The sequence below is a fragment of the Myotis daubentonii genome, chromosome 3 (assembly GCF_963259705.1).
Source record: "Myotis daubentonii chromosome 3, mMyoDau2.1, whole genome shotgun sequence".
NCBI classification, from domain to species: domain Eukaryota; kingdom Metazoa; phylum Chordata; class Mammalia; order Chiroptera; family Vespertilionidae; genus Myotis; species Myotis daubentonii.
In genome coordinates this window covers 208,946,249-208,974,011 of record NC_081842.1, presented here as the reverse complement: position 1 = coordinate 208,974,011, position 27,763 = coordinate 208,946,249, and the positions used below count along the sequence as shown (strand labels likewise).

General features: G+C 39.6%; 1 protein-coding gene across 11 annotated transcripts in view; it reads right to left on the bottom strand.

Moving 5' to 3' along the window:
* UBR4 (ubiquitin protein ligase E3 component n-recognin 4) overlaps positions 1-27,763 on the bottom strand; it is a 124,533-nt gene that overhangs the window by 84,641 nt on the left and 12,129 nt on the right. For 10 of the 11 annotated variants that reach the window (XM_059691000.1, XM_059691003.1, XM_059691004.1 and 7 more), the window contains exons 7-31: positions 27,533-27,674; positions 27,257-27,381; positions 23,663-23,787; positions 23,041-23,100; positions 22,699-22,889; positions 19,235-19,334; positions 18,964-19,101; positions 18,390-18,507; positions 17,249-17,436; positions 16,158-16,317; positions 15,966-16,051; positions 12,312-12,481; positions 10,855-11,137; positions 10,098-10,233; positions 9,132-9,211; positions 8,301-8,429; positions 7,495-7,677; positions 7,219-7,341; positions 6,899-7,128; positions 5,410-5,531; positions 3,936-4,033; positions 2,632-2,789; positions 1,662-1,871; positions 606-707; positions 204-304 (exon numbers count right to left, since the gene is read on the bottom strand). In XM_059691000.1, coding sequence (XP_059546983.1) covers positions 204-304; positions 606-707; positions 1,662-1,871; positions 2,632-2,789; positions 3,936-4,033; positions 5,410-5,531; positions 6,899-7,128; positions 7,219-7,341; positions 7,495-7,677; positions 8,301-8,429; positions 9,132-9,211; positions 10,098-10,233; positions 10,855-11,137; positions 12,312-12,481; positions 15,966-16,051; positions 16,158-16,317; positions 17,249-17,436; positions 18,390-18,507; positions 18,964-19,101; positions 19,235-19,334; positions 22,699-22,889; positions 23,041-23,100; positions 23,663-23,787; positions 27,257-27,381; positions 27,533-27,674 — 3,558 coding nt within the window. The remainder of the gene's footprint in view (positions 1-203; positions 305-605; positions 708-1,661; positions 1,872-2,631; positions 2,790-3,935; positions 4,034-5,409; positions 5,532-6,898; positions 7,129-7,218; positions 7,342-7,494; positions 7,678-8,300; positions 8,430-9,131; positions 9,212-10,097; positions 10,234-10,854; positions 11,138-12,311; positions 12,482-15,965; positions 16,052-16,157; positions 16,318-17,248; positions 17,437-18,389; positions 18,508-18,963; positions 19,102-19,234; positions 19,335-22,698; positions 22,890-23,040; positions 23,101-23,662; positions 23,788-27,256; positions 27,382-27,532; positions 27,675-27,763) is intronic. The other variant, XM_059691006.1, reaches the window with a different exon arrangement.

Below are 27,763 nucleotides of genomic sequence, written 5' to 3'. Positions count from 1 at the left end.
GGGGAAAGGAAGGAAGGTGCAAATTGTGAGCCAGGAAAGGGGAAAGGCTTTAAGCAAGCTTTCTACTTCCTTCTGAACTTTCTGAGGGATTCTCTCCACTTGTTATCATTTTAATGCTATAGTGACACTCGGGCAGAAGAAATGCACAGTATTAGCCAGACATCAAAGTTCCCATAAGAAGATTACTAAAAGCTGTCACTCACTTAGCTGGAAGAGTTTGGTGAAGAATTTCAAAACTCGGTTACAGAATTTAGCAGAGAGGTTCTCATTGGCTGTTGCCATCATGATCTGCACAAGTTCTCCACTGGGAGGCAGAAAGGGAAAAAAGGAAAGAAGCACATTAATATCCATTTCTATTTCTTCACAATCTCATCTCCTCTAGAGGAACTGGTGAGTCAACACACAGGGTGTTCAAGAAGTCAACTCCTCATCAATAACCTCAAGGAGTCAGCCATTAACCTAAGTCCTCCCCAAGATACTGTTTGCACACCTAAGCAGTCCTTAAAGTATTCCTTGAGAAAGAATACCTAAGTCAACATAGATAGCTCCTTGCTTTCAGGAGACATTCAAAAAATGCTCACTGAATAAAACAAACTTCAGCTCACCTATCAGAGAAGAATTCTTCCATGGCTTTACGAGCCTGGCTGCTTTCCAGTTGCTTTTCCAAATATTGGAGACATTCCTCCAAGATGGATTCATCCAGTCCACTGTGGATAAAAAGAAAAATTAACTACCAAAAAGGAGGTCTGTTTCAGTGTCCTTCTAATACTGATTTTTAAAAGCCTAAAGTTTGTTTATGACTAAACCTTGAGGGTAATATTCAATTTTGTCTCGTCAAAATTTAGCATAAAAGCCTAGCACACAATTAAGTATTCAATAAATATTTAATAAATTAAAATAAAACAAAAAATTCCTAAAATCTGAGATAACTGATGTAGTCGATGGCTTAGAGTCCAAAGGACCATTGATGTTATGGAAGGAGGTGGGGAAGAAGGGAAGGAAGGAAGGAAGGAAGGAAGGAAGGAAGGAAGGAAGGAAGGAAGGAAGGAAGGAAGGAAGGAGAGAGAGAAATGGGAGGAAGGGGGGTTGGGGAGAGCCCATGATAAAAAAAGAAACAAAAAAAAAAACCCCTGGTCTCAACAACATAAAGTAAGGAAATCCCAATACTTAGACCCTTTAGTTATATAGTTCTCAGTAGGGTAAAACTATAACTTACTCAACTGTTCTTTATGACTCGCCCACATCAACATGGCCTAAACTATCAAAGCCAAACAATGCTATGAAACTACCTAATTCCACTGACCACCCATCTCAGAAGCCTGGTCACAAAAATATTAGAAATGTTATCAGTTTCTTTGTATACTTCATCACATCTAGTACAGCACTTGATAAGCATCTATTGAAATTTTTCAAGTTTTCAAATCTGAACATTTAAACCTTCCATTTTCTTCATGTTTATTAATAAGAATTAGTCACAAAAGAGGATTCCAAATAACTTTCATGTCCATGCTGACAACACAAAGTGCACACAAGTATAGAAATTTCTGTTTAAAGGCACAATAAAAAGCTAATAATTAATGGCATAAAGGAGCCTGTATTGGTACATTTCACTGAGAGTAGCAGGTCACAGGAACCTGACTGATCTCCTCAATCAGGCTCACCTATTGGGATCCGCATGATTGGCCAGAATGTTGTAACAACCAGTGATCAGCTTTTCATACACACGAGCCAAGAACTCGTCCGACTCCGCGGGGCCCAGGATGCGCTCCAGGGAGTTGCTACTGATCTCAGCGACACTCTCAGTGCTCGACTCCAACAGCAGGGGAAGCAGGGTCCGGATTACCTGTGGCGGGTTCATCTCATCGGACCAACTTCAACAAAGAAAACGGAGCCAAGTTAGTGAGTACACTTCTCCAAAATGCTGCAAGGGGGGTGGCAAAATAGGGCAATTCAGTCATTACTAAGGGGAAGGACTCTCAGTCCAGTCTTTTTGCCCTTGATAGTTGTTTTTTACAGAGATGCCATATCATTTTTGTCATTGTTATATCAGAAGCAAAACTTATTGCCATATGAAAAATTCATTTATTAAAACAATAAGATGTATTTTTTGATATTTAGAAAAGAAAATTAACTAAAACCTAATCTAGTAACCCATCCCAGATACTTTTCTAGAACTGTCAGGAATCTGGCTAACTTTTAAGGCAATGTGATATAGGACTTTACCTGTGACCTATGTATAGGAAGACAAAATAGTCCCTCCATGGCCATTCCTAATCCCCAATGGCTGTGTGTGCCTCCCACAATGATCTGGAGAAACATCTGATTTCAAATATATCACTATCACCTTAAAGTTTAAACCCAAAGCACCTCCAAATCACAGTATGATCTAAAGCCAGCATGCTTGTTCTGAAATGCTATACAGAGAGGGGAGGAGGTACTCTGCTGCTTTCAGAACCAAGTTAAAAATCATTCTAGGTGAAAGCTCAGATTCTAACCCACCTGGCTTTCAGCTACAGAAACATGCATAAGGCATTATTATGTAGATTTTTTTTCAAAAACACCCATGCCTTTTTTTAGCTCTGACAGAATACAGGCATAGAGAGCACTTCAGGCTACATAGTAAGTACTCACACAATAAGATCCCCAGTCAACCTGACCAGAGAGAGGAGGGTGTGCTTCAGGGAAGCAGCCAAGGGCAGGCTTTGGCCACAAAGAGTTCCCAGGTGAGCAGCCTGCACAGCGCTGATGTAACTCTCTGAAGGGATGGTGTCATTGGCAAAGGCATTTCGCTGAATGGAGACAAAACAGACACGAATGGACAGGCCATCTACGTACCCAGGATAAAATTCTCACATGAAAAAAAAGAAACCAAGCTAACATAAACTAAGGCCCTGTTGAGGTTTACAGACAATGGCTCTCTTCAGTGTACACTATACATCCTGGGAAAGAAAGCTGGTTGAGTGGAGGGAGCAGGTACAAACTTTAGTTAGTGCAAAATTAATTTAATATTTTAAAAGTTAAAGTTAAAATGCCCAATATCACTTTCCAAATAACCAGAATATACTGCAGTTGGCCCTGATGAACTTGGAGGTTAGGGGCACCAATCTCCCATGCATTCCAAAATCTGCATATAACTACAGTCAAGTCCTCCTCACACACCAGGATTGATCCTTGAACAATGCCAAATTGAACTGTACAGGCCAACTGAAAAACCCTCCTATAAGTGGACCCACACATTTCAAGCGAGTTGTTCAAGGGTCAACTGTATATTCACAACATGAAAACTGTTGTCTTGAATACCTGAGAAGGATCTAGACTTTGCAATGCATCTGGATCTCCATTACAAATATCTTAATTATCCTTGTACTACAAGCTCTAGGTAATGTAAACTGAAGCCACAATTACAAAGCAGGGATAATAAGATTATAATAGTTGGCTTTTCCAAAGAACTGTAATAATCTGTTAAGAGGTAATCTGAGTAGAGAATACACAAAGTTCAAGTAAACTGACAGAGGAGTAAACAGTCTTCTAAAAGCTGAGAGAACCTAAAAGCTACCCCATAAAATTATAACAAGAGTAGCATGGTTTTGACATAAGCTAAAAAGGAAAGGAAACAGAATTAACATTTACTGAGAATTCATGCTAGATCATGTTCAAGGCACTTTACATTTAATATTCTTAATTTCACATCTGTATTTAACAGATGAAGAAACTGAGGCTCAGAGGAACAGAGTACCTGTCCTGTAACACAAGAACACACACTTCTTAGCAAAAGACCACATGGGTCCCATATGGATAATTCAAGGCTTTGATTAGTGATTTAGCCACAGCAATACTATTGGAGCATACTAAGATCCCTTGGTAGCTACTTTCAGCCTATAGAGTAAGAACAGAACACAGACGGGCTAGTGCTTCCTGGAAAGACAGACACTCACCCAGGATCCGATGTTGGGAAATTCATTGGTGCTGATGTTGTTCCAGGACTCACACACACTCTGCACTGATGATGGCAAATTCTGAACCAGTGTTGGACCTGGTGGCCACAAAAAGGACAAGGAATCATCACTAGAGAAAAAGAATAATAGGGCACAGCATCTTAAAAGCCAGGCCCAAAGGCAGAAAAGAACCATCAGAGATCAAGCTGTCAAAATAATTCCTAAGATAGCTTTCAGTGGTTCTTAACCTTCCTAATGCCACGACCCTTTAATACAGTTCCTCATATTGTGGTGACCCCCAACCATAAAATTATTTTCGTTGCTACTTCATAACTGTAATTTTGCTACTGTTATGAATCGTAATGTAAATATCTGATATGCAGGATGTATTTTCATTGTTCGCAACCCACAGGTTGAGAACCGCTGGCTTAGATGGATAGTTCAATAGTGGTATTATGTCCAAGAACTATCTAACCGCTTAATCTCAATTGTAAGGTTTTTATTTCCCACCATATTCACTTTCTAATCGTGTAAGTAAAGCAGAAAACTGGAAACAAGATGCAAAGTAAAGGTAGGTCATTAAAAGTTAGACTAAAATCACTATTAAACTTCTGCTACACCTTCTACAAATAAGTGTTGCTTTGATCCCTTTTACCCTTAAGATAAATCTTAAGGGTAGAAATCATAAAGAACAGCATTCAAGGAAGTAGCAAAATTTAATTTCTAAAGTGAGAATATTTGAACATCCAAAGCATTTAAAGTTTGAAATTCAGGAAAATACAAATGGCTGGAAGTTGTTGTTTTTTAAATATATTTTTACTGATTTCAGAGAGGAAGGGAAAGGAAGAGATAGAAACGTCAATCATGAGAGGGAATCATTGATTGTCTGCCTTCTACACGCCCCCACTGGGGACCGAGCCCAAAACCCAGGCATGTGCCCTTGACCAGAATCGAACCCAGGACCTCTGAGAGTCTGCAGGCCAACGCTCTATCCACTAAGCCAAACCGGCCAGGGACAAATGGCTGGAAATTACTGTACTTAACTCCAGTTCTTTTGATTCCCCATCCTAAATTTCTACCAGATTATTCCTAGGTCGGGGAAGGTTTTCCCAAGCATGAAACAATAGTCTGCTCGTCTTCCTAATTTCTATAATTGAAAAAAAGAACAAAGATCTGTGCTCACAAAATAGCCTGATGCTTTAGAACCAACTTATCTTGGTTTGGATTCCAGCTCTAACCCTTGCAAAGATATAGGTTTAGGGGGAAATAACTTCTCTAAGCCTCAGTTTCCTTATGAGTAGAAGGGGATGATACCAACACTTATAGGGTTACTATGAAGATCTAAACCAATAAACCTGTCAATGCTTGATGCACAGAAAGGTTCCAATAAATGGAAAATGCCAGTAGACAGGTCGAGAGGGAAGGAAGTGGCAGTACTGGTTTTAATAACAGTATTATGCAAAAGCACACTTACCCAGAGTGTTTGCCTTGCACCTACTAGAGCCAATAGCCAGAACAGCAGCAAATCCGTGCAATTTCTCCTGGGAAGGTTTCTCAGTGGATCCTTCTTCATTAAAGTTCTGTAGCAAATAGGCTCTGAAGAGAAAATGGGGGATATGTAAAAGCTGAAGGAATCTACTCCCACTGTAGTTAGGAGAAACTAACTCTGGACAACCCGTACCCGTTTCCTCATCTGCTAAATATAGTGGACAGCCCTTGCCTCTTTCTGGTCTCATAAGAATTCCAATGGGTAACTTTCCCAAAGAACATCCCATCCTCTCAAATGTTCCCAAAGCACAACTCCAGTATAAATGAGTTCAGGAAATAGTGAATACTATATCAACCCCTCTCCCCCTGGCCTTGGAAGACTGGAAATATATATAGTCTCTGAGAAGTTTTAAAAACTGTTAAATATTATTTACCCAGCACTTCCCACACTCACTTGCCCAGGAACATCTAGTAACAGTTCCGTTTTGAAATTATTGGCCTAATGGGCCAGATTAAAGACCGTAAGTTCTCAGAAGGCAGAGCCCTAACTCTGCTACTGCTATACACCAGCACCTAGAAAGCCACTTGGCACATAGCAAGCTCTCACATTTATTATTTATGTTTACTTCATATTTATTTGTCCAAAAATTTGCCTCAAACAACAGTCCTCTCTCTACTGGAAGGCATTCACATTAAAAGACATTAGTTAAGTTTTACAAAGACCCAAGTCCCTTTTAACATAAAAGCCCGATAGAATAGGAGCTGAATAATGAAATCCTAGAGGGACCAGAATAAAGGAATAAGCTTAAAACCCGTGTGCCCAGTGAGCACGCTACAAGAGTGGCCACTCCTCAGCTCTGATTTGTTACTGATCCGTGGCAAGTCAGCCCCAGTTCTGCCAGCTCTTTCAACATAAAAGGCCAGAAATTTTGATTTGTGAATAAATGAATTCCAAAATATTTAGACATCATGAAGAACAAACAAATCTACATGGCATGTGATTTGCCATGCTTATTAGAAAGCGTTGGATTTTAATATACTCTAACTCATTAAAAATTTGTTTCTCTAACTACATACCATAAAATTTAAAGAGCATTTAAAGAGCTTCATCTTAGTAAATAATGGAAGAAATGACCATGCTTGGAAAAATTACATTATCTTTCTTTGTATCTTACAAATGCTAGAAAACATTTAAAGATTTATAAGAATTAAACTTTCTCTTGATTCTTACTGAACTATTCAAAAATCCCTTCATCAGATACCTCTTCATATTAGAGAAGAAAAGAAAAAAATCTAAGTTGATAAAAACAAAACCAACAAAATTCTGAATCACTGAGGATCTGAAGAGTGAATAGTACTTAGAACTACAAAGTTCAATTTTTGGAATTTTCAGGCTCCTGAAGAAAGTACTAGTAAACCACCCAAGGATCTCAACTCTCCCTTTCTGCCACCTCCGGGCAGGCAGCCCATCACACCTAGTGAATGACGCATAGGTATCAATGAGCTGTAGTGTAGCCGGGAGTAGATTCTTGGTGATTTCAGATGACTTATGAGGCTCAGTTTCAGCAGCCATCTTGGAAAAGTGCTCATCCAAGGAGACCTGGACCTTTGAGATAGCAGCATCAAGGGTGTAGATGGACTGCAGACTAGGAATTTCATGGAGCTGCAAGATGGTGGTACAGTCGATGCTACAGAATGATGAGATCTTTAAAAATAACAAGATATTAATTAGTTGTGGCAAAGGGCTGTGTGGCAAAAGCCAAATTCAGTCACTATGAATCCAAAATACACATACCTGTCGAGCAAAGTATTCCTCTACAATTTCAACGTCGTACTTCACTGAACTGCACTTAGTGGAAGCCAGTTCTAGGAGAGAACCAGCATGTTCAGCCTTCATTCCCTGTTTGATAAGGTGATCCTATTTGGACAGCAAGAAAAAAGTGTTCAGGAGATCAATATAGACAGAGTCTGAAGTTTTCATTACTTTTACATTTAAAGTTCCCACCAGCACAGAGAACACTGGCTTTGAATACTATTTCTTAGCAGCAAGCTCTACATTCCACTGTGGTACCTTTATCCAGTTGACATAGGAGCTGATCCGCAGGCGAGAAGACCAGCGCAGAGTGTGTAAGATGTCACATTCACTCATCTCAGGTGAGTTCATGGCCAGCTGGTTCAGGTAGGTCTTTGATGGTGGTAAAATTCCTAGGATCCTCCACAGTATCAAAAAGTAATATTGAAGGGCACAGGCCTCCTGGAAGAAGCAAAAAGAGCAGTCAATAAGGTAGTAGCACTGCCTCAAGGTCTCCCTAATGGTAAGAACTGCTCCAAACACAACTCTCAAAGCAGAATAGTCCTGATTTTCAACTGAGATTTGGCTCTCAAGTCGTTCTAGAGAATATATCTAATAATAAAGCAGAAAACGTGAAAGCACATACAAATAATTTGCACCTTATTCTGCACACTTCACAGGCCAAAAAAGCTGCTCTGAGACAACTTGGGCTCTCCAAACAATTTAACAAGTAACTAAAAGAAAGCAGGACATTCTCCTTGGCAGGCCCACAATCAGCTGGCCTTTTCTGTGGCCTGATTGCTGTTAAGGCTTCTAGAGAGAGAGGGAGAGACACCTTGCTGTGACCACAGAAAAAGTTCAAGTGTGAGGCTTTTGGTATCACCCATTAAGCACTCACAGGATATGTAATACATAGGTTGCCGTTAACTCTCAAAGTCACAATTTTCCCAATGCTAACAAATGACAAAATTATCTCTAAGATGAATAATGACATAGAAATACTGAAGGAAATTTCTGGTAGAACTGCTACCAATTATCAAACAAAGGCCAAAATTCATAACTAGCCGAGGTTTCCATGGTCTTACCAGCGCTGTAACATTCTTGTTTTCCTTTCTCCTGACCGTGTCAAGCTGGGAGCCAGCTGCAAGCAGGGATGCCAGGGCAGTATAAAGCTCATCATAACTGACAAGCTTGGAGAAGAGAACATCACATGCCTAATACCAAGAAAGACAATCATTTATTATTTTTGGAAATATTTTTCCTACTACTTACACTATCGTTTAACCCACCCGTGGGCAAACTACGGCCCGCGGGCCGGATCCGGCCCGTTTGAAATGAATAAAACTAAAAAAAAAAAAAAAAAAAAAGACCGTACCCTTTTATGTAATGATGTTTACTTTGACTTTATATTAGTTCACACAAACACTCCATCCATGCTTTTGTTCCGGCCCTCCGGTCCAGTTTAAGAACCCATTGTGACCCTCGAGTCAAAAAGTTTGCCCACCCCTGTTTTAACCTCATGATTGACAAAAGAGTTCATCTAATTCTGATTAATAATTTCTTATTACAGAAAGATTCCCACTCAGGGCCCTCATATAAGCCATTGTCAGCACACAGTGCAGGCTTTAGAATAAGGCAACTATGTTTATCCATTAAAATACTGGCATGTGAAAATGCTAAAAGTCTTCAGGAATCACATGTCAGAGGTGTCAACCACCAAGAAGGACATCCCCTATAGCAAAACTAGAGCCCAGCCAATAAACCTCAAAATAGCATTGTCCTTTCAGAATAACCTCAAACCTTAACACAGACCAAATTCCCTCATTACATACAGTCATTCCCTTTCCCCCTGACAGACTGCTTTGGTGGAAACCATCTGACCCGCATGTACAATGGGGTTTTAAAATTCCTGGTACCACAGAATCGAGTCGGTTCAAATCATCCTCTGAGGCTTCTGGGGACAGGACACAGTAGAATCTGGGCTGTGGCACAGCATCTGAAAAATAATGTGCTTATTAAAAAAAAGTATTTTATTCTCAACTCTGTTTAATAAGTGTAAAATGTAAAAACCAAGAAACACTTTGGAACAGGGTTTCCCAACCGTGGCCAAATAACTCCACTATAGGAGGCTGTTCTGCAGACTGTAGAATGTTTGGCACCATCCTGGCTTCTATCCACTGAATACCAGGAGAAGCCTCCCAGTTGTGACAACTAAACATGTCTGCAGACACTGACCAATATATCCTTTGGCAGTGGGGGCACAATCACCCCCAGATAAGAAATAAGAAATACTACTTACGAGTTAACTAACATGCTCTATTACCAAGCTCATCAACAAAATTGTATCATTAGACTGACTACCTTAAAGTTAAATACTATTTCCCCAATACCAAAGGGACTATTAAGAGATCCAAATGATAGTAAATTCATACGAACACTTGAACATTTCCACAGAATACTCTAAACATCTCACAATCCTCATGATAAGAGCAAACTCATACTAAAATATGCACACAAGAGGCACCTCATCAAAAGAATGGGCAACTAGGAATACCACACAGAATGTCATGACTCCCATTATTTTCTGAATATTAACCCAAAAGGAATTTAGCCTATGAGTTAGAACCACATCCAAAGAGATATTAAATTTAATCATCTAGAGTGGCAGACAAAAGGACTCTAATTCTTGTGTCTCAATGTGTGTTTTTTTGTTGTTTTAAAATAAATGCTGGAGATGTGAGCATCTATTTCTGAAAATGTTTTGAATCTATAGGTACTTGTCACCCAAGGCAGTAGACAAACTAATGAGCAAAGATCCTCAAGGAGTCTCCTGCCCATGAGAACCAATAACTCAGTTTCTTATTGACAGTCTTTTGTCTGACCTGATGAAAAATGCTTGGACCAGTTTTCTTCTACTTCTTTGAAACCATGATAGAGGGGGGTGGTCACCCGGCGGCTGTTGCTGTCTTGGGATCCACTTGCCCAACCAAAAGGAGGACTGAGCAGGTTATGCTGCACCTTTTAAAACAAATACTCAAAGTAAGAAGAATGCATAGTTGCCATCTGCTTCTCACTCCAGGCATGATGTACACTGATGCATCAAAGTTTAAGGAATTCATAACTAAAATAAAATCTTCAGATTTTTCAGTGACTTCTTTTGGGGGGCATCTTTTTGCTGGAGTAAAATGAAACATTTTAAGAAATGCTGAGTATAATAATCTTTAACTGGCCCTTCCATCCTCATTTTGGATTCCTACAGAAGAATTCACCGAACCATAAAATTTACTCCTTGACCATTATCCAACCACTAACAGATACTCACTAAGGGCTGATGCTCAGGTACTGTGCTTGCTAGACAAAGCAAGGTTAAGTCACAGAAGGACACCTGTGAACAGAGCCTATAATCCACTTTTAACAAACACATCAAATCAAGTCAGCTACATTTATTGCTTCTGGCTAAACATAAAGTGGGAGTGCACAAACACAAGTCCTAGCGGTCTTCCTAAGGATACTCAAATGCCTACCACAATGAACACCTTAAACCTAAACTGAGCAGGTCATTTTGGCTTATATCATGTAACTCAAGAAGGAAACACTCTCAATAACAGCTAGTAAAGCAAAAAGAGTACGTCATCATACCTGCTCAAACAGATACATAGGGGCCTTGGAGTACTGGTGAAGCAGATAATCAAAGATCAAAAGAAGGCGAGCCAGGATGAGAGGCACAGAGCGCATCTGGGCATCCATGTTGGCACTCAGCTCCTGGATGATCTGCACAAAAAGGACCAATATGGCCCGCCGGCCTTTCTCAGTGAAGTTGTGGAAAATGAGAAGGAGCAGCTGCAGGTGTTCTACGTTCAAGTCTTCTGTCTCACTGGGCACCACTCCTTGCAAGGCATTCTGCTTCATTGTCAACAAAAACCTACCAGAGAAAAGGAGAATATGTCCATTTGGGAAAAAATTTAGAAAATCCCCAAAGTGTTACAATGTTAATTGCTGGAAGAGTTAGACCTAGGCATTAAGATAGCAAATTGAGGAAGACAAAAAGCCACATGTAAAGAAAAAACTAAATCTTGGCTACAAAAAAGCCAGATGGATCCACAAGAACCTTCAGCATGTCTAGGGAGGCCACGGGAATATTAACACCAGCTCAGCCATTTGTGACAATGACAAGAACTGCCAACTCCCAAAAGGTGGTGTGGTTTTTTTTAATTAACAAATCTGGTCAGGTAAAAACAATTATTACTTTGCCCTATACTTTGATTCTAGAGTTTAATTTTTTTAGTTTATAGTACAGGTTTAATCAATGCATAATAATAGTCTAAAATAACTCAAACCTCTGCTATTCAGAACTTGTTGGAAGAGCTTTTATGCAAAAAAGGAATAAATGTAGCCAACTGTTTCTGCTGCCTTTGGCTATCAGAATAGAGATTTGTGTTTTAATAAGGGCTTCCCCCACACATTCCCCTCACTACCTCCTGGCCTTTTTGCTAGATTCCACCAGGAAAAATGTAGGGTCTTTGGCATTTGAGGGGTTTATGATTTCTTCAATCCAACATTAGAATTATTTGATCATAAAAAGAGGAAAAGCAAAGCCTTTTAGGAAAATAAACTGCTTTGAAGACTCCTAACCACGTAAACAAAAATGCAAATATAGGTCCATCTAAAGCGGATTTAGATAATTAATCTGAGCTTCCCCCAAGTAAAAAAATTCTTTAAAAGTTGTCCAAAAAAGACTGCGAGAGTCACTCAGTGGTTTCATGCTGAAAGCAATATAACCACAGACGGAGTTGGCTTCCCTGTTCCCTCTCAAAAAACCAGGTCAGGATAAAATTGGTTACGTTCATGATTTAGGTTCTATCTCATAATTGCAACCAAATCCCTTCCTGGCTGAAGGAATTCTGTTTCTAGACCATAGTTTATGTACTTCTGTCTTTTAAACAGCACATCTTCCCCCAACCCTCTCCCTCAGAAACACACTCCTCCACCTTCACCACTTTCAACACTATCATCAGAGAACATCCTCAGAGATACAGATTCACTACAAAGAAAAAGTAAATAACCTTCTCCACAGGGCTCCTCTGGCATTCTCTTACCTGTCCCAAACTTTAAGGCATTCAGGGACATCAGGGTCACCTTGAGCAGCGGCTTTATGTTGCCAGATGAGCAGGAGGCGTGACAGTACAGAGAGGCTTTGAGGGTGGATGTACAAGGGCCACGGGCCCTCAGAAAAAGGAGCAACTCCCAGCTGCTGCAATAGTGTGTTCTGACATGAAAGACATACAGGAGACCATTAGGAAAAGGACAGCAAATGAGGCCAAAAGGCTACTCATGCTCTCTATGTTACTTTTTAACACTGAAAGGAGTACTTTAAATAAAAGAGGATGCAAAAATTCAGACTTAGAAGTAGTTTTGAAAAAGATTTCATTCAACAAATGACAAAAATATAAAGGAAAAAATTACTAACCTAACCCCATTAACAATTATCATTAATTAGTGTCAGAAATGAGTTCCTGAAAAAGGAGAAATGCATTGAGACGGCAGAATCAGGGAAATATTCTAAATGGATAGAACATGAAAAGTCTGTACTTTCCAAAGATAGCTTGAACTGAAATAGCAAATTTTTTTCTTTCATAATCAGTTACATGCTACAAATAACACTCAAAAGAGAAGATACAACATGTTGTAGGTCTAACAACTTACATTAACAGTATTAGCAGGGAAACTTGCCTGGAAGATGTCAAGGCATCTAGAATTAATCAGGGCTGTCTGCCTCCAGTTGAGGCATGTCATTCAAATGAGCTTTACGTTCAGCTCAGTTATCTAAGCTGCAACTTATCTTCTCAAACACACACACAAACTGAGCAGGATGCAATGAAAAGCAGACAAAAGCCTGCTTTCTCACTTGGCTTCAGAAAACACAAATCATGGTTACCTCAGGACACAGGATAAACTTCTAAGTCTGCCACATTAAATTATATTCTTATAAAACATTCTAGAGGAGCTCATTCCTTGGAAATAATTATTCAAAACATTAAAGATATCACAAGTAGTTCACGCGTACTAGGCAGTTACGGTAGGCTAAACGCTCTACATACACTATCACACTAAATGCTCAGAGCTGTAACGTTGGGTAGGTATGTGCTCCATTTTATTGATGAGGGAAACAGCTCAGAGTGGTTTCAACCAAAGCCACAAGATTACCAAGTAACAAAGCCAAGTTTACTTCTAAAACCTACATTCCTAATCGCTATGCTCAACACACATATGAACGACTTCTCAATCCCTGACTCGAGGTAATGATACAAAGAAAAATAAACATATCTGAGCTATATAAAAAATAGACACTGTAGCACTATTATAATAAAAAACCAGGAAAAATATCTAAATGTTTAATATGCAGCCACATGGTGGCAAGGTAAACATAAAAAACATATATATATAATTTGAAAAGGCAAAAATCAAGATGTATCAATGTTCTCATTACAACTGTAAAACAATGCAAACTATATGGATGGGGACTAGAAGAAGACATGCACAAATTAAAATCATGAATTTGGTGAAAGGATTATGATTAACATACACATATTCCTTTAATTTTATACAATACTAGAGGCCCAGTGCATGAAATTCGTGCACAGGGGTGGGGTGGGGGGCTCCCCTCAGCCCAGCCTGCAACCTCTCCAATCCGGGACCCCTTGGGGGATGTCTGACTGCCGGTTTAGGCCAAATCCCGGGGATCAGGCATAAACCGGCAGTCGGACATCCCTCTCAGAATCCTGGACCCCTGGCTCCTAATCGCTCACCTGCCTGCCTACCTGGTTGCCCCTAACTGCCCCCTCCACCGCCAGCCTGATCGCCCCTCACTGACTCTGCGTGCAGGCCTGATCACCCCTAACTGCCCCCGCTGCTGGCCAGGTCGCCCCCAACTGCCCCCTCCCTGCCAGCCTGGTCGCCCCCAACTGCCTCCGATGTTTGGAGATCAAATTAAAAGGGAAGTTTAAAGATTTCTTCAGTAGCTGTGGGCAACCTGATTGCATGTCAACACAAGGTCTGTAATTATTTTTAAAATGCTAAGAGGACAACATCATTATTGGAATCTTAAGAACTATTCTCTAGAGAAAAATGTTTCTTCCCTATTATTTGGACAAGTTTAGGCAAGAAAAGACCAAGTCTATGAACTCTGAAACGTCCCCATATAAACTCAGATCTCGACAAGGAACTGGTAACTTTGGAAAACACCCTGACCCTATACAATCTGAGAAGTACTGCTGGCCATCTACTAACTGAAGCATTTCCTTCCCTTCATCTTAGATAGGTCAACAACTTTTCTACTCAATTTATATCCTCTTTCCTGCCCTTCCAAAAATAAACGTTTTCATGTAACAGTAGGTAAGTATAAATAGCTTTTATAATTATTTTTTTCAACAAAAGAAAAATTTTAAGAATTTCTTAAATAGGTTGGGATTATGAGAATCAATTTTAACCTCTTGAAATAGTTTCCTGGATTTTGTCCCTTTGGGGGCAAGTTCAAATCCTTGACTTGTGTCTTGATTCTGAAAATCTACTGAATGAATCTTAAGAGTAACAAAAAACTTTTCAAAATAGTAGGGCAAGTTATTAGAGATCTACCAAATTCCACTGGGTGACGGCAGTGTTGCAGTAACTAGGAATCAGTATTTTAAACAAAATCCTCAGGTATCCTTATGCACAATAAGATTGAGAACCACTGTGACCATGTTAAGAAAGTTCTGAAAATATGACATTGCCAAGTGTTGGGAGAGAATGTGAATCCACATGCCTCTGACACATTGCTGGTGGGAGTAAAATTTGGTACAGCTACTTAGAAGTGTAGTTTGGCATTATCTGCTTAAGGCCACACAAACTCCATAAACTATCAACTCTACTCCTAGTTATAGTCCCAAGAGAACAGGGAGATGTACAAGAAAGACCATAGCAACACCTGGAATTTCAATTAAACCTGACACTACCCAAAGGTCTGTCAGTGGGAGTAGATGGGAAATAAACTGGTATAGTCACAAAGACAGTGGAATATTATATAGCAGTCAAAACAAGAACTGCGAACGTACAGATGGATCTTGGCAGTTTATTACTAAATAATATTAAGTGAAAAAAGCCTAAAAAGATTCCATAGATCACGATGTCATTTGCTATAAAAACTAAAACAATAATTTTAACATTTAAGAACTATAAATGCAAAAATAAATACATATATGAAACTAATGAAATGAGAAATTTCAGATTTAGAATTCGGGACATCAGGTACTTCAGTAGGGAGAGAAAATTTTAAGATTTAGAAATCCACGATCAAGAACCTAGACTTCATTTTGGTGGTGGGTTTGCAAGCAGGAGTGTATAAGAGAGCATCTATCTCCTGTCATCTGGTTCCTTTAAAACACACCTTTTAATTTGTATTTCTGAAGATTACTAATGACGAACATTTCCTGTTTGTTGGCCATTTATATTTTTAAATAAACTGCCCTCTTGTTCATTTTGTCCACTTTTCTACTAGGACAGTCATTGGGAATTATGTAGTTGCTCCTGAGTGACATTTTCTTTTCCCTAAAATGATCCTAATTGAGGCAGAGGGACATACTAGAATCCTTCTCAGAAACTCTTTCCAGTGTGGGGATTCCATGACAAACTGCATTCCTTAGCAATAGAACAACTGCAGCCTGCCGAGAACTGATGGAGAGCTCTTGGCCTGACCAGTCATAGTGCACACAAACCTGCAGGTTAGGTGACTGAAGGTCAGAAGTCACCAAAGAGTGGTTGAAGTGATAGAGAGCAGCAGCGAACTCTTCATCTGATGAACCTTGGAGACAAATGGGAAAACCAATTTATTCAAGCAGCTACTTGATGCATCACATTACCCTGCCGACAGCCAAACTCCCCTAGAAAAAGATATCCTGTCTACTGACCCTTGAGTCCATCTTTGTCCACCTCCTTAATGATACTGGCTAGGGTGGCCATATGGTGTTCTGAAAGAGATACACTCAGATAGTTTCGGATAAAATTGTTCCGAGAGTTCAGCATGGAAGAGGTGATGAAGTTCAAAATGTTGGAAGCCAGACCTAAGAACTAAAAAGAACAACAAAAACAAAAAAGCTCATATCAGGTTCTGAAGCCCAGAGCCCCTACAAATCCTGAATACAAAGAGAAGTAAAATATGCCCATGGGCCTCATGCTTATAATAAACAATGAATTTAAAAAGTCAGATTTTAAATTCCTACATCAGGACTAAGTTTAATTATGATAGTCCTTCCCATGTAATTCTACCAATTACACAAAACAGTATGCCAGTTTAGTATAACAGACTTCACAAAATATTGTATGAAGACAGAGATTTTCCAAATAGACTGACTCACTTCTTTCTCTGCTACAATCTATATTTGTCCAGTTCTAGGGTATTATTGATATATACAATTCTGAGGCCTATATCATCATTATAGAATTCTTAGTTCTTTTCCTGCTCTATTACAATTAAATTGAATTATTGTATAAATGCTTTATTCCAGATCCTTGACTAGACTAAGCTGTATGAAAGCAAAGATTGTATCTGACTTGTTTGCTAATACAGCTTCAGAATAGGGGCTGACACAGAGTACATCATCTATAAATACTGGTTGGAAAAAGAGTTAGCAAGAACTTACTATGTTAAGAGGTCTTCACAACACCCTTAAAGGCAGGTACAATCACTCCCATATGATAAAACCAAAACTGAGGCAAGGAGAAGTTTAGACTCTTGCCCAAACTAACAGAGCCAGTAAGAGACATATAACTGAAAAAATCACTTCTAACTCCAAGACCATGATACTAACCCTCAATCACAGAAACACCACCACGAGTATAAGTTATTCCATCAAGTATAATTGATACATTTAAGTCCTAAGATAAAATACCTTTAAATATTACAATTACCCATCCTACAAAATGTTTTAGTTAAATTATCTGCTTTTCATGCCCTTTCTCCCATTTTTCCTTCCCCTAAATCTCAGAAATCCACTCTTACCAACTCAGGATCTTTGCGACTGGCCAAAATGTTGCCCTTCTCACCAGGGGCCTGCTTACTGGGGCTTTTAACTCTTGGAGAGCTCTCCAGAGGAGGGGGTGGAGGAGGAGGTGGAGGTGCCACTTTCTCTTTACTGGGGGAGATGGTCTCTTCAAACCATTGCCCCAAAATAGGCTCACTGTCATCATCTGAACAGAAAAAAAACCAACAAACATAATACATTTTTTAAATTTAAAATGTTAGTATATCATATAGATACTTCGTAAAAAAAATGTACCTAAGTCAAAAGGAACACAAGGATATCTGGATTGTGGCGGTAGTTACACAACTGTCAAAACTGATCTATGTTTTTACACCTGAAACTAATATAATATTGTACATCAACTGTAATTGAAAATTTTAAAACATCTAAACATATACAAAAAATGGGAGCACTTTATGTAAATTATACCTCAATAAAATAGATTTTTTTCCCTTTGTTACCAACTGATTTTTTTTTAAAGGAGCCCAACAGAGGAAGAAAACCAATCTCACTTTATTTTACTGGCCACAAAGCAAATATTTTCCAGAGCAAATTTTTACTTGCCTATAGTTGTAAACCCCAAGATAAGATTCATACCTTTCGCAATACTGTACATTGGTCCCTCAGGCCTGATTATAAAGAATCTGAGATACTAATCTTTTTCAATCTTTCTCCAAACTGAGGCAGGAAGTAAGGCTAGTTTTGTCCTGTAGTTCACGGCAACAGTCTCTCCCAAAGCTTCCCCAAGCCACACATCTATGGCAACAGCCAAACCAAGCACCTCACCACCTTTTCAGTTCCAGTGGGAAAGCTCAGAGCAGAGTTCACAAAATGGGTTAACATGAAAAGAAATATGAACTGAGATGTATTTTGATTTTTGGAGGAAAAGGAATGAAAAGCAATCTGGGCTTTACTTATAGCAGTTTCTATCATTCGGTCTTCAACAGCTCAACATGTTATTACTCTTAAATAACATGTCACTATTGAGTACACATAAAATCAAGATCCAGGCTAGGCAGCTGAGAGAAAATGGTAAATAGGAAACTAAAGGAACCACTGGGAAACTTCCGGCTGCACTCTGGAGCTGATCTCCTGGGAGACAGAAAAGGGAGACTCTACCTTGGCTGCTGTCCTCCTCTGTGCTGCTGAAATCATCCTCGTAGTAGGTGTTTGAGTCAGTAGAGGCACTGGCATCGCTGCTCATGGAGCCCTTCCTCTGACGCTGCAGGACACATGCCTAGGCAAACAGTGAGGTTTGTGTAACTGACAACCACAAAATTAGAGCCATCCTACTTCATCCCATCACCACTTGGAAAGTCTTTTCTGTGTCTTACTCTTCTTTCTAGATCCAAGGAGTAGCTCTCCTAATAGCTCCCTTCATGACTTTCTGCTTTACCCTACAAAAGCACTCCAAAACCAGAAATACGGACAAGAATTGAAAACGGAGAGTTTCCATAGTGTACTGCATGTTTTTCCTTCAGCATGCCAACTGTCAAAAATCACCAAGTAGCCAAATGTGTCACAATGCTAACAGCCAATAGCTGATTCAAATGTTTAGAATAATTTAAGAGTTCCTCTAATCTTTAAAACTATTACCACAAATTTGGCGTTTATAAAGGTCACAGTAAGAATGTAGTCTGAGAAGGTTATGCTATATAAGATCTTCCAATTACCAATGGCATGACCCACCCACCTTTCTGTAGGAAGTTGAGAGTAATGTCAACAGCAAGTTCGTCAGTGGAACAGAGTCAATCAGCCGTTGAATTCTCTGTATGGAGGTGCTCTGAGCCATGATGCTTAGGACTGCAGGGGGACCATCTGGCTCCCAGCCCTGAAGGTAAACAACAGAAGATAATTAACGTTATGAATCATCAGGAAATAACAACCTGATCTGCTAGCTCCCACTAGCTTACCCAGTAGATCCAGACATCAATATACTGATTCCCTGAGTACAATCTGCTCACCTTGTGCAGAGCCTCCACTTGCAGGTCTTGAAAGAGGGATGTTAACAGCTTGACAGCATGGTTTGCCAAAATTACCGAGAGCACCCCAAATCCCTGATGCCTACACAAAGCAAAAGGAAAACACAAATCTTAAGATAACTCACAATAAATTACAACCATAAAAACAGTGGATCTTGTCATTTTGAGGTCCTAGACCCCTTTCAGCATCTATGGACCTTTCCCCAGGGGAGAAAACAGTACACACACACACACACACACAATCTGCATGTAATTTCAGAAGTGCACAGTCTCCCTGGAGGCCATCCACAGACTGCCTAAGGATCCACAGGCTTCAGGTTAAGAATTCCAGGACTGCCGAAACCGGTTTGGCTCAGTGGATAGAGCGTCAGCTTGCGGACTGAAAGGTCCCAGGTTCGATTCCGGTCAAGGGCATGTACCTGGGTTGCGGGCACATCCCCAGTAGGAGATGTGCAGGAGGCAGCTGATCGATGTTTCTCTCTCATCGATGTTTCTAACTCTCTATCTCTCTCCCTTCCTCTCTGTAAAAAAATCAATAAAATATATTATAAAAAAAAAAAAAAAAAGAAAGAATTCCAGGACTGGAAGAAACTTCCAAGCCCATGGAATTTTATTGATTTTTTTTTTTTTGAGAGAGAGAGAGAGAGAAAGAAACATTAATTTTTAGTGTTCCACTTATATTCATGCTCTGAGTGCGGACCAAACCTGCAACCTTGGCATATCAGGATGACACTGTAATGAACTGAGCTACCCAGCCACTGAGTCATGTGAAGATGCTGACATTTAAATGGTGTTTGAACTTTCTAAAAGTCATTCTTTTGAGAAGAAAGCGTTAAAAAGTGCCAACTTCTATAAAACTTTTCTTTATGTCTGAGTGACATGACAAAGTTTGCATATCCAATTTACAATAAGCTCATGTAAATCAATAAGTAAAAAAGGACAAACACCAAAGAGGAAAAACTGAAGCAAAGGACATAGGTAGTTTACAAAAGAAACAAAGATGAGCAATAAACCACAATCACACTAGTAACCAAAGATATACAAATAAGAGCAATATAAGAACATCTTTCACTTCTGTTAGCAAACATGAGGCCTAACGATAACCACGTCACAGCGGACCTGGGAGAATGAGCATATGCACACAGTCTTTGGAAATGCAGACAAGAGGAACTTGGCAAAACATTGCAAATGTTTCAATAACTGCGCGCCCTTTCTTCCTAACAATTACACTTCTAGGGATTTACTCCAAGGGGATCATTAAACAAGTTCACAAAGATTTGTGTTTTAGAAGTTTTAATAGAGTATTGTTTATCAAAATAAGCTTGAAACAACTTCAGTGTTTAATAAGATAATTAACTATGATGTATTTATATAGTGGAATACTGTCAGCCATTAAAAACTTACATAGTTTGTTCACTGAAAAGATGTCAACAATATTTCATAACAGTGATCCTAATCTTGTAAAACATATATATGTGTACAGAAAAATGTCTGATGTCTGGTAGAATGTTTACCAATTTGGGTGATTTTTCCCCCCTTTCTTATGGTTTATAGCTTATAAAATGTACATGTACTCTTTTTAAATCTCACGAAACAACAGCCATTTTAAAAATGTAACTGCTACTTTAAGAATATAGGTGTGTGTTTTTTGGCATTTCCCTTTACAATACCAAGAGTGAAGATAGACTCACAATATAGTTGTATTGATTTCAGAGAGTGAGGGAGCGGGAGAAAGAGATAGAAACATCAATGATAAAAATCATCAATCAGCTGCCTCCTGCACTCCCCCTCAGCCCCCTGCCAGGATTGAGCCAGCAACCTGAGCATGTTCCATGACAAGGAATCAAACCTTGACCTCCTGGTTCACATAGATCAACACTCAAACACTGACCCACACCGGCTGGGTTCATGCCCAAAAATTCTGATGTCATATCTTCACACTCAACATTCAAGCCATCAGCAAATCCCATCAGCTATACCTTCAAAACATATCCCAATATGACCTCTTCTCTGCCTTTACCATCACCACCCTACTCCACGTCCCCTTGCTTTCTCATTTGAAGTAGTGCATGAGCTTCCTAACTGTTCTGCCTCCTTCTTGTCTAATGACCCTACAGTCTATTTTCCACACAGAAGCTGTATTATCAAGTCACTAATAAATCAGATCATATCACTCTGAAGGTGTCAAAAACCTCTTACACCTACAGATTACACTGGGCCCTAGGTGACTTGGCCCCTAGTCACCTCTCTGACCTAATTCTCTACTAATCTCCCTCCTCAATTTCTCCACTCTAGCCATACTGAACTTGTTAAACCTTAAAAATGCCAACGCATACTTTTACCTCAAAATGTGTACAATTCTATCCCAAATATTTGCAACATTCACTGTGTCACTTCACTTATGTTCTCTACACCTCATCTTTAGAGCTCTTTCCTGACCATTCTAACTAAAATAACAGCCCATCACTCTATCACCTTGCTCTGGCTTATTTTCTTCACAACATTCATATATAATAATCTATTATGAACTTAGTATATTTGTTCTCTGTCGTTCCAGTTAGAAAATAAACTCTACCCGGGTCAGTTCTTCTCAGTGGTTAGAACATCAGCCTGTGGACCAAAGAGTCTCAAATCCGACTGCTGGTCAATGGCACATACCTGGGTTGCAGGTTCGACCCTAGCTCCAGTCGGGCCATGTGCAGGGGGCAATCAATGACGTGTCTCACGTTGATGTTCCTCCCCCCCCTTGCCTCCCCCCACACATACCCTCCCTTCCAACCTCTCTAAAATTCAATGGAAAAAATATCCTCGGGTGAGGATTAACAACCACAAAAAGAAAGAAATAAACTCCACAAAGGCAAGGACATTGCTTTGATTGTGCTACAGCCTCAAGGCCTGAATAGAACCTACCTAGTACATTGTTGGGACAGAATGAAGAAATACAATCCAGAAATGCCTGGGCTTAGAAAACAAAACCCTGAACAGCACAGAAGCCATCTCTTCTTTCCTACCAAGCAGGGCTTAATGCCCAGATTTCTTCAAAACAGTAGCAAGTATTTTAGGAAGTAAGCCAGAAGGACGTGACAAAATCCTCGCTTTTATAGGTAAACATGCAAGTTGAGTCATCACCTTCAAATCAACCAAACCCATCATACAAAAGCACTTCTTTCCTGATTTGAACCTCGAAAAATCCTAAATATATATTACATAGATATTTTCTCCTTACAGATGAGGAAACAAGATCAGAGAAAAATGAGTCCACTGCCACCAAAATCATACAGCTATGACATAGAGATAGTAGATTAGATCATTAGGTTAGTTGTTAAATTCAACTGGGTATGGAGGCAAATTTTTCTACTGATGTGGAGATTAGAAGAGATAAACTAGCCCTCATCAACAGAAAATGTCAGGGAAACAAAACAAAACAAGGCAGGAGTGACACATACCCTTTTCCAGGCCCCAGTTTAGGAGAGCCCACGCCCTCTTTGGTACGAGAAAGGATGTCTCTGACTCGGAGGGCAGCCAGTGGGTCTTTCTCTTTCCCCTTATCAGCCAAGGCAGTAGGACTGAGGTTCAATATGAGGAAAAGGCTGTTTAACAAGCACCAGGCACCAAGCAACTGGAAGTTCTGATAGTGCTGTTGAAAAAGGTATAAAAGGTAATTTTAAATAAATAAATAAGAAAAAGGCAGAAAAGAAAGATATGAACATTGTCTTCTTATAGGCTACAAGACAGGAACACATCTTAGACGCTACAAGAGTGGAATGTAGCACAGATGTGCTTCTTACCTCACCACCAGCCCGGCGGGAATTGCAGATTGCTTGTCCAATCATGTCATAAATTTCAAGCTGTCCAATATCAAACATACACAAAATTTGAGCAAGCTGACATATTTCATTATACATGCTAAATCCTATCTCGATTAATTCAGCTTCGAGAGTTAAATATCCTCAGGTCACTTTCCAATGATACAATTGCATCACACCTTCCTTCATCTTCACACGGCATTGGCTCCCTCAGCTCACATCACTTCAGAGGTGTTCCCTCCACCCAATCTAAAGCAACACACCCAGGCCCAACATACCCAGATTGCTTTCTAACACATTTATTCATCCTATACACTTATCATTATTGGAAATTATCTTGTGTGTCTCCACTAAAAGTACACTGACACATAGTAAGCCCTCAGATATATATGCTGATTGGATGACTCATCTTTTAAGGTCCAGTGCCACCACAACATGGCAGTGTTTTCTATAGGGTCAACCAATCTGCCAAATAAACAAACTGAATGCCTACCTCTTAGACCTAGAGTACTCCATGGCTTTTCCTCTACCAAGGAAGAAAGGAACTGGCCATAGTCTCTCATTTGAACAGTCAAGGCACCCGTATCCCCAGAGGGTGACTTACACATTTCTGGACAATCGTAGCTGCATCACTCTCATAGTCGTCTTCTTTGGAGCTCGTGGACCCTGTCCGCACTTGCTGAGCACTGCCCACATGAAGGATGGCCATACAGGTTGCCACACTCACACCTGAAAAAAGAAAGATGCACAGATTTCAATCATGGCATGGTCGGAAGAATCTATCAAAGCTGAAACAAAAAACCCACTCACAAGCAATTCAGTGATTTGATTACTGAAAGTAATTACTAGTGATCTGAGAATCCAGCTTCATTGTGCAGGGTCATTAGACAAAAAGGAGGCAATGATACTCCAAGGGTATTTACCTAAATGAGCGGAAAAACTGTCTACACAAAAACCTGCATGCATAAATTTATTGTATCTTTTACTCATAATCACCAAGAAATAGAAGCAATCAGGATGTCCTTCAGAGGGTGAATGAATAAACAAAGTGTGGTACATATACAAGGAATATTATTCAGCAATAAAGAGATGAGCTATAAAGCCACAAAAAGACATGGAAGAAACTTAAATGCATATTCTAAGGGGGAAAAAAAACAATTTGAAAAGATTACATACTACATGATTCTAACTATATGACAATCTGGAAAAGGTAAAACTAAGAAGACAATAAAAACATCAGTGGTTACTAGAGGTTAGGGATGAGGATAAGGAAGAGGCAACAGTATACTAGGTGAAGTATGGGGGATTTTTAGAGCAATGAAACTATTCTATATGATACAATGATTATGAATACATAATATTATGCATCTGTAAAAACACAATAGCTGTGCCGAAACAGGTTTGGCTCAGTGGATAGAGCGTCGGCCTGTGGACTGAAAGGTCCCAGGTTCGAATCCGGTCAAGGGCATGTACCTGGGTTGCAGGCACATCCCCAGTAGGAGATGTGCAGGAGGCAGCTGATCGATGTTTCTCTCTCATCGATGTTTCTAACTCTCTCTCTCTCTCCCTTCCTCTCTGTAAAAAATCAATAAAATATATTTAAAAAGAAAAACAAACACAATAGTTGTACAACACAAAAGGGAATCCTAATCTAAACTATGAACTTCAGTTAATAATAACATATCAATACTGGTGCCTCAATCATAACAAATGTATCATATTAATGCAATGTTAATAAGAGAAAGTATGAGGGGGAGTGAAGGTATATGGAAACTATACAATCTGCTCAATTTTTCTGTAAACCTGAAACTGCTTTAAAAATAGAATTTACTGCCCTGGCCGGTGTGGCTCAGTTAATTGGTCATTATCCTGTGCATCAAAATGTTGCTGGTTCGAGCAACAGAGGGCACATGCCCAGGTTGTAGGCTTAATCCCTGGTAGGGGGGTGCAAGAGGCAGCCAATCAACATTTTGCTCTCACACTGATGTTTCTCTCTCTCTCCTTCTCCCTTACTTTCTATCTAAAAGTCAATTTAAAAAATATTTTAAAAAATAAATAAAATCTGTTAATTTTAAATTTTATATATATATATATATATATATATATATATATATGCATATATATATATATATATATATTATTGATTTTTTACAGAGAGGACGGGAGAGGGATAGAGAGTTAGAAACATTGATGAGAGAGAAACATCGATCAGCTGCCTCCTGCACACTCCCTACTGGGTATGTGCCCACAATCAAGGTATATGCCCTTGACCGGAATCGAACCTGGGACCCTTGAGTCCGCAGGCCGACGCTCTATCGACTGAGCCAAACCGGTTAGGGCTTAAAATATATTTTTAATGATTTTTATTATTTTTTTAAGATTCTGGGGAAAAATCCCACATTGTTTTTCTGGAAGGCATCAAGGACAAATTTATTTCTTTAAATCTAACTCCAAGTGATCAAATTTCAACAACAAACCAAATCTGGGATCTTTCATCCAACTAGAATTTTTAAAGAATCTTTAATCCTTACTTACTAAACACACTGAGATCCATGTGATATTCAAGAAATTTCCTGAAAATTGAAATTAATAAACCCCAAATTTAAAACTGCAAAGATCAGCGGTAGAGGACTAGCATATAAATACTGGAAGTGGGCTTGGAGAGACTGCACGATCACATGCTTCCTTAGCTTTCTACTCCCACTGCTGCTGCTCTAGCTCAGGCCATTAGTGTGTTCTTACCTGAGTGACTGCAAGTTCCCTCTAACAGATCCTCCTAACTGTACTATTTCCCCACACCAAAATATCCTGCATATTACTGCTTGAATGTTCTTCCTAAAATATAGCTCAGATCATAGCACCTTTCAAAATCTTTAATGGTCTCTACTGTTAGAGGATGTGGTCCAAATGACTTAGACTGCATTCCTAAGCCCTCTGGGATTGGGGCCTACTTTCTTGGAAGCTGTAACATTCACTAATCAACACACACACACACACACACACACACACCAGTATGTTCCCCAAGGTCTAGCATACTATCGGTCCTGCTTTTATCTTTGTCTAGGGATAGCCAAGCTAAAATCCTACGTGCCCTACAAGATGCATCAACAGAACTTAATTCCTTCATGACTACTGCCTTCCTTAGTGGAAGTGCATTTAACGTTAGATTCCTATTTGAACAGGAATGTTTAACATAAGCTGTTCAAAGAATGTAGAAAGGTGACCAACTTCAGTAATTTCTTTGTGCCCCCAAAGTCAGACTTCCTAGACCAGGGGTGGGCAAACTTTTTGACTCGAGGGCCACAATGGGTTCTTAAACTGGACCGGAGGGCCGGAACAAAAGCATGGATGGAGTGTTTGTGTGAACTAATATAAATTCAAAGTAAACATCATTACATAAAAGGGTACGGTCTTTTTTTTTTTTTTTTAGTTTTATTCATTTCAAACGGGCTGGATCCGGCCCGCAGGCCGTAGTTTGCCCACAGCTGACCTAGACTGTTCAAATCCTCACTTACAGAACCAAGTAAACATCAGAAACGGTTATACCTTCCAAGACATTCCAGGATTATGATAGTTAAAAAGTCATGGTAACAATAACTTAAGAGAGTAAACACCAGCTGTCAGGCCCCACTCTCAAGGCAGTGTGATCAAGAGGAAGGGGATTTTGTGGAAGCATGAAGAATAACATTCATCATATTTACCAATATAAACAGATACCACCTGTTCTACAAAGCCTTTCTCAAACCTGCTCCCACAGCAACACTCAATCGCTCCCTTCTTTGGGTGTCCCTAATATACTATACTTCTCTTATTGCCTTTAGCATCTCCTATTTTATATTATGCTATGTGGTTCTATCTGCTCTCCACTCTTGGGTACAGGTTCCTTGAGGGCAGGAATTACAGATTACTTACCTCAATATCCCAATAGCACTGGCATTTTGCTTTTCATACAGTAGACATTATCTGCACACACTATAAAACCAAATATGCACATAACACAATGCTAGCTGTTAGTCAATAGGACAACCTACAAGATTCCTCTTGAGACCTCATTTCACCTGGAAAGGATATTAGATGATCCCTGTGGGGAAGAAGGAAGCAAAGGTAAAGGGGGAGAGTGTACTTAGAAAGATCTCATGGTTTCTGGAAAGTATACCTGTGTTTGACTAAGAAAGTGAGATCAGACATAACTTCTCACCTGCATATAGACAACTTAGGCTGAGGACTGTCACATCTTGCAGACGAGAAGGATTGAGAGGTTCCAACACAGGTAGAGAAAGAGTATCCAATGCCATGGTTACATCGATCACCAGTGAATGAAAACTGGAATGTAACAGAAAAGATGAACAAAAGTGTCTCTTTGAATCACTTGCTTCTATAATCTAAAAGTAGGCATGCCATAAAAACTACCCAGTTTCTCTCTTTTTAAGAACAGCATTCGACTGTAAAGTACATGTCCCCTGGAGCACCTTACCCATTACGAACAGCAGTGGCATCTGCTACTGTTGCAGGCATGATAAAGAAGGAATTTGCCAGCACTGCATCTTGAAACCGGTTGATGTAGCGCAGGAAATACGGCAGGTTCAGACAGACACGCAGCAGTTTCTCTGAGCCACCTGAATGAATGAAAAGGCTCGACCTTACAAACCAGCTTCTGTCTGCTGTTGGATTATTTTCCACTCAAGGAATATTTGAAAGCAGAGAA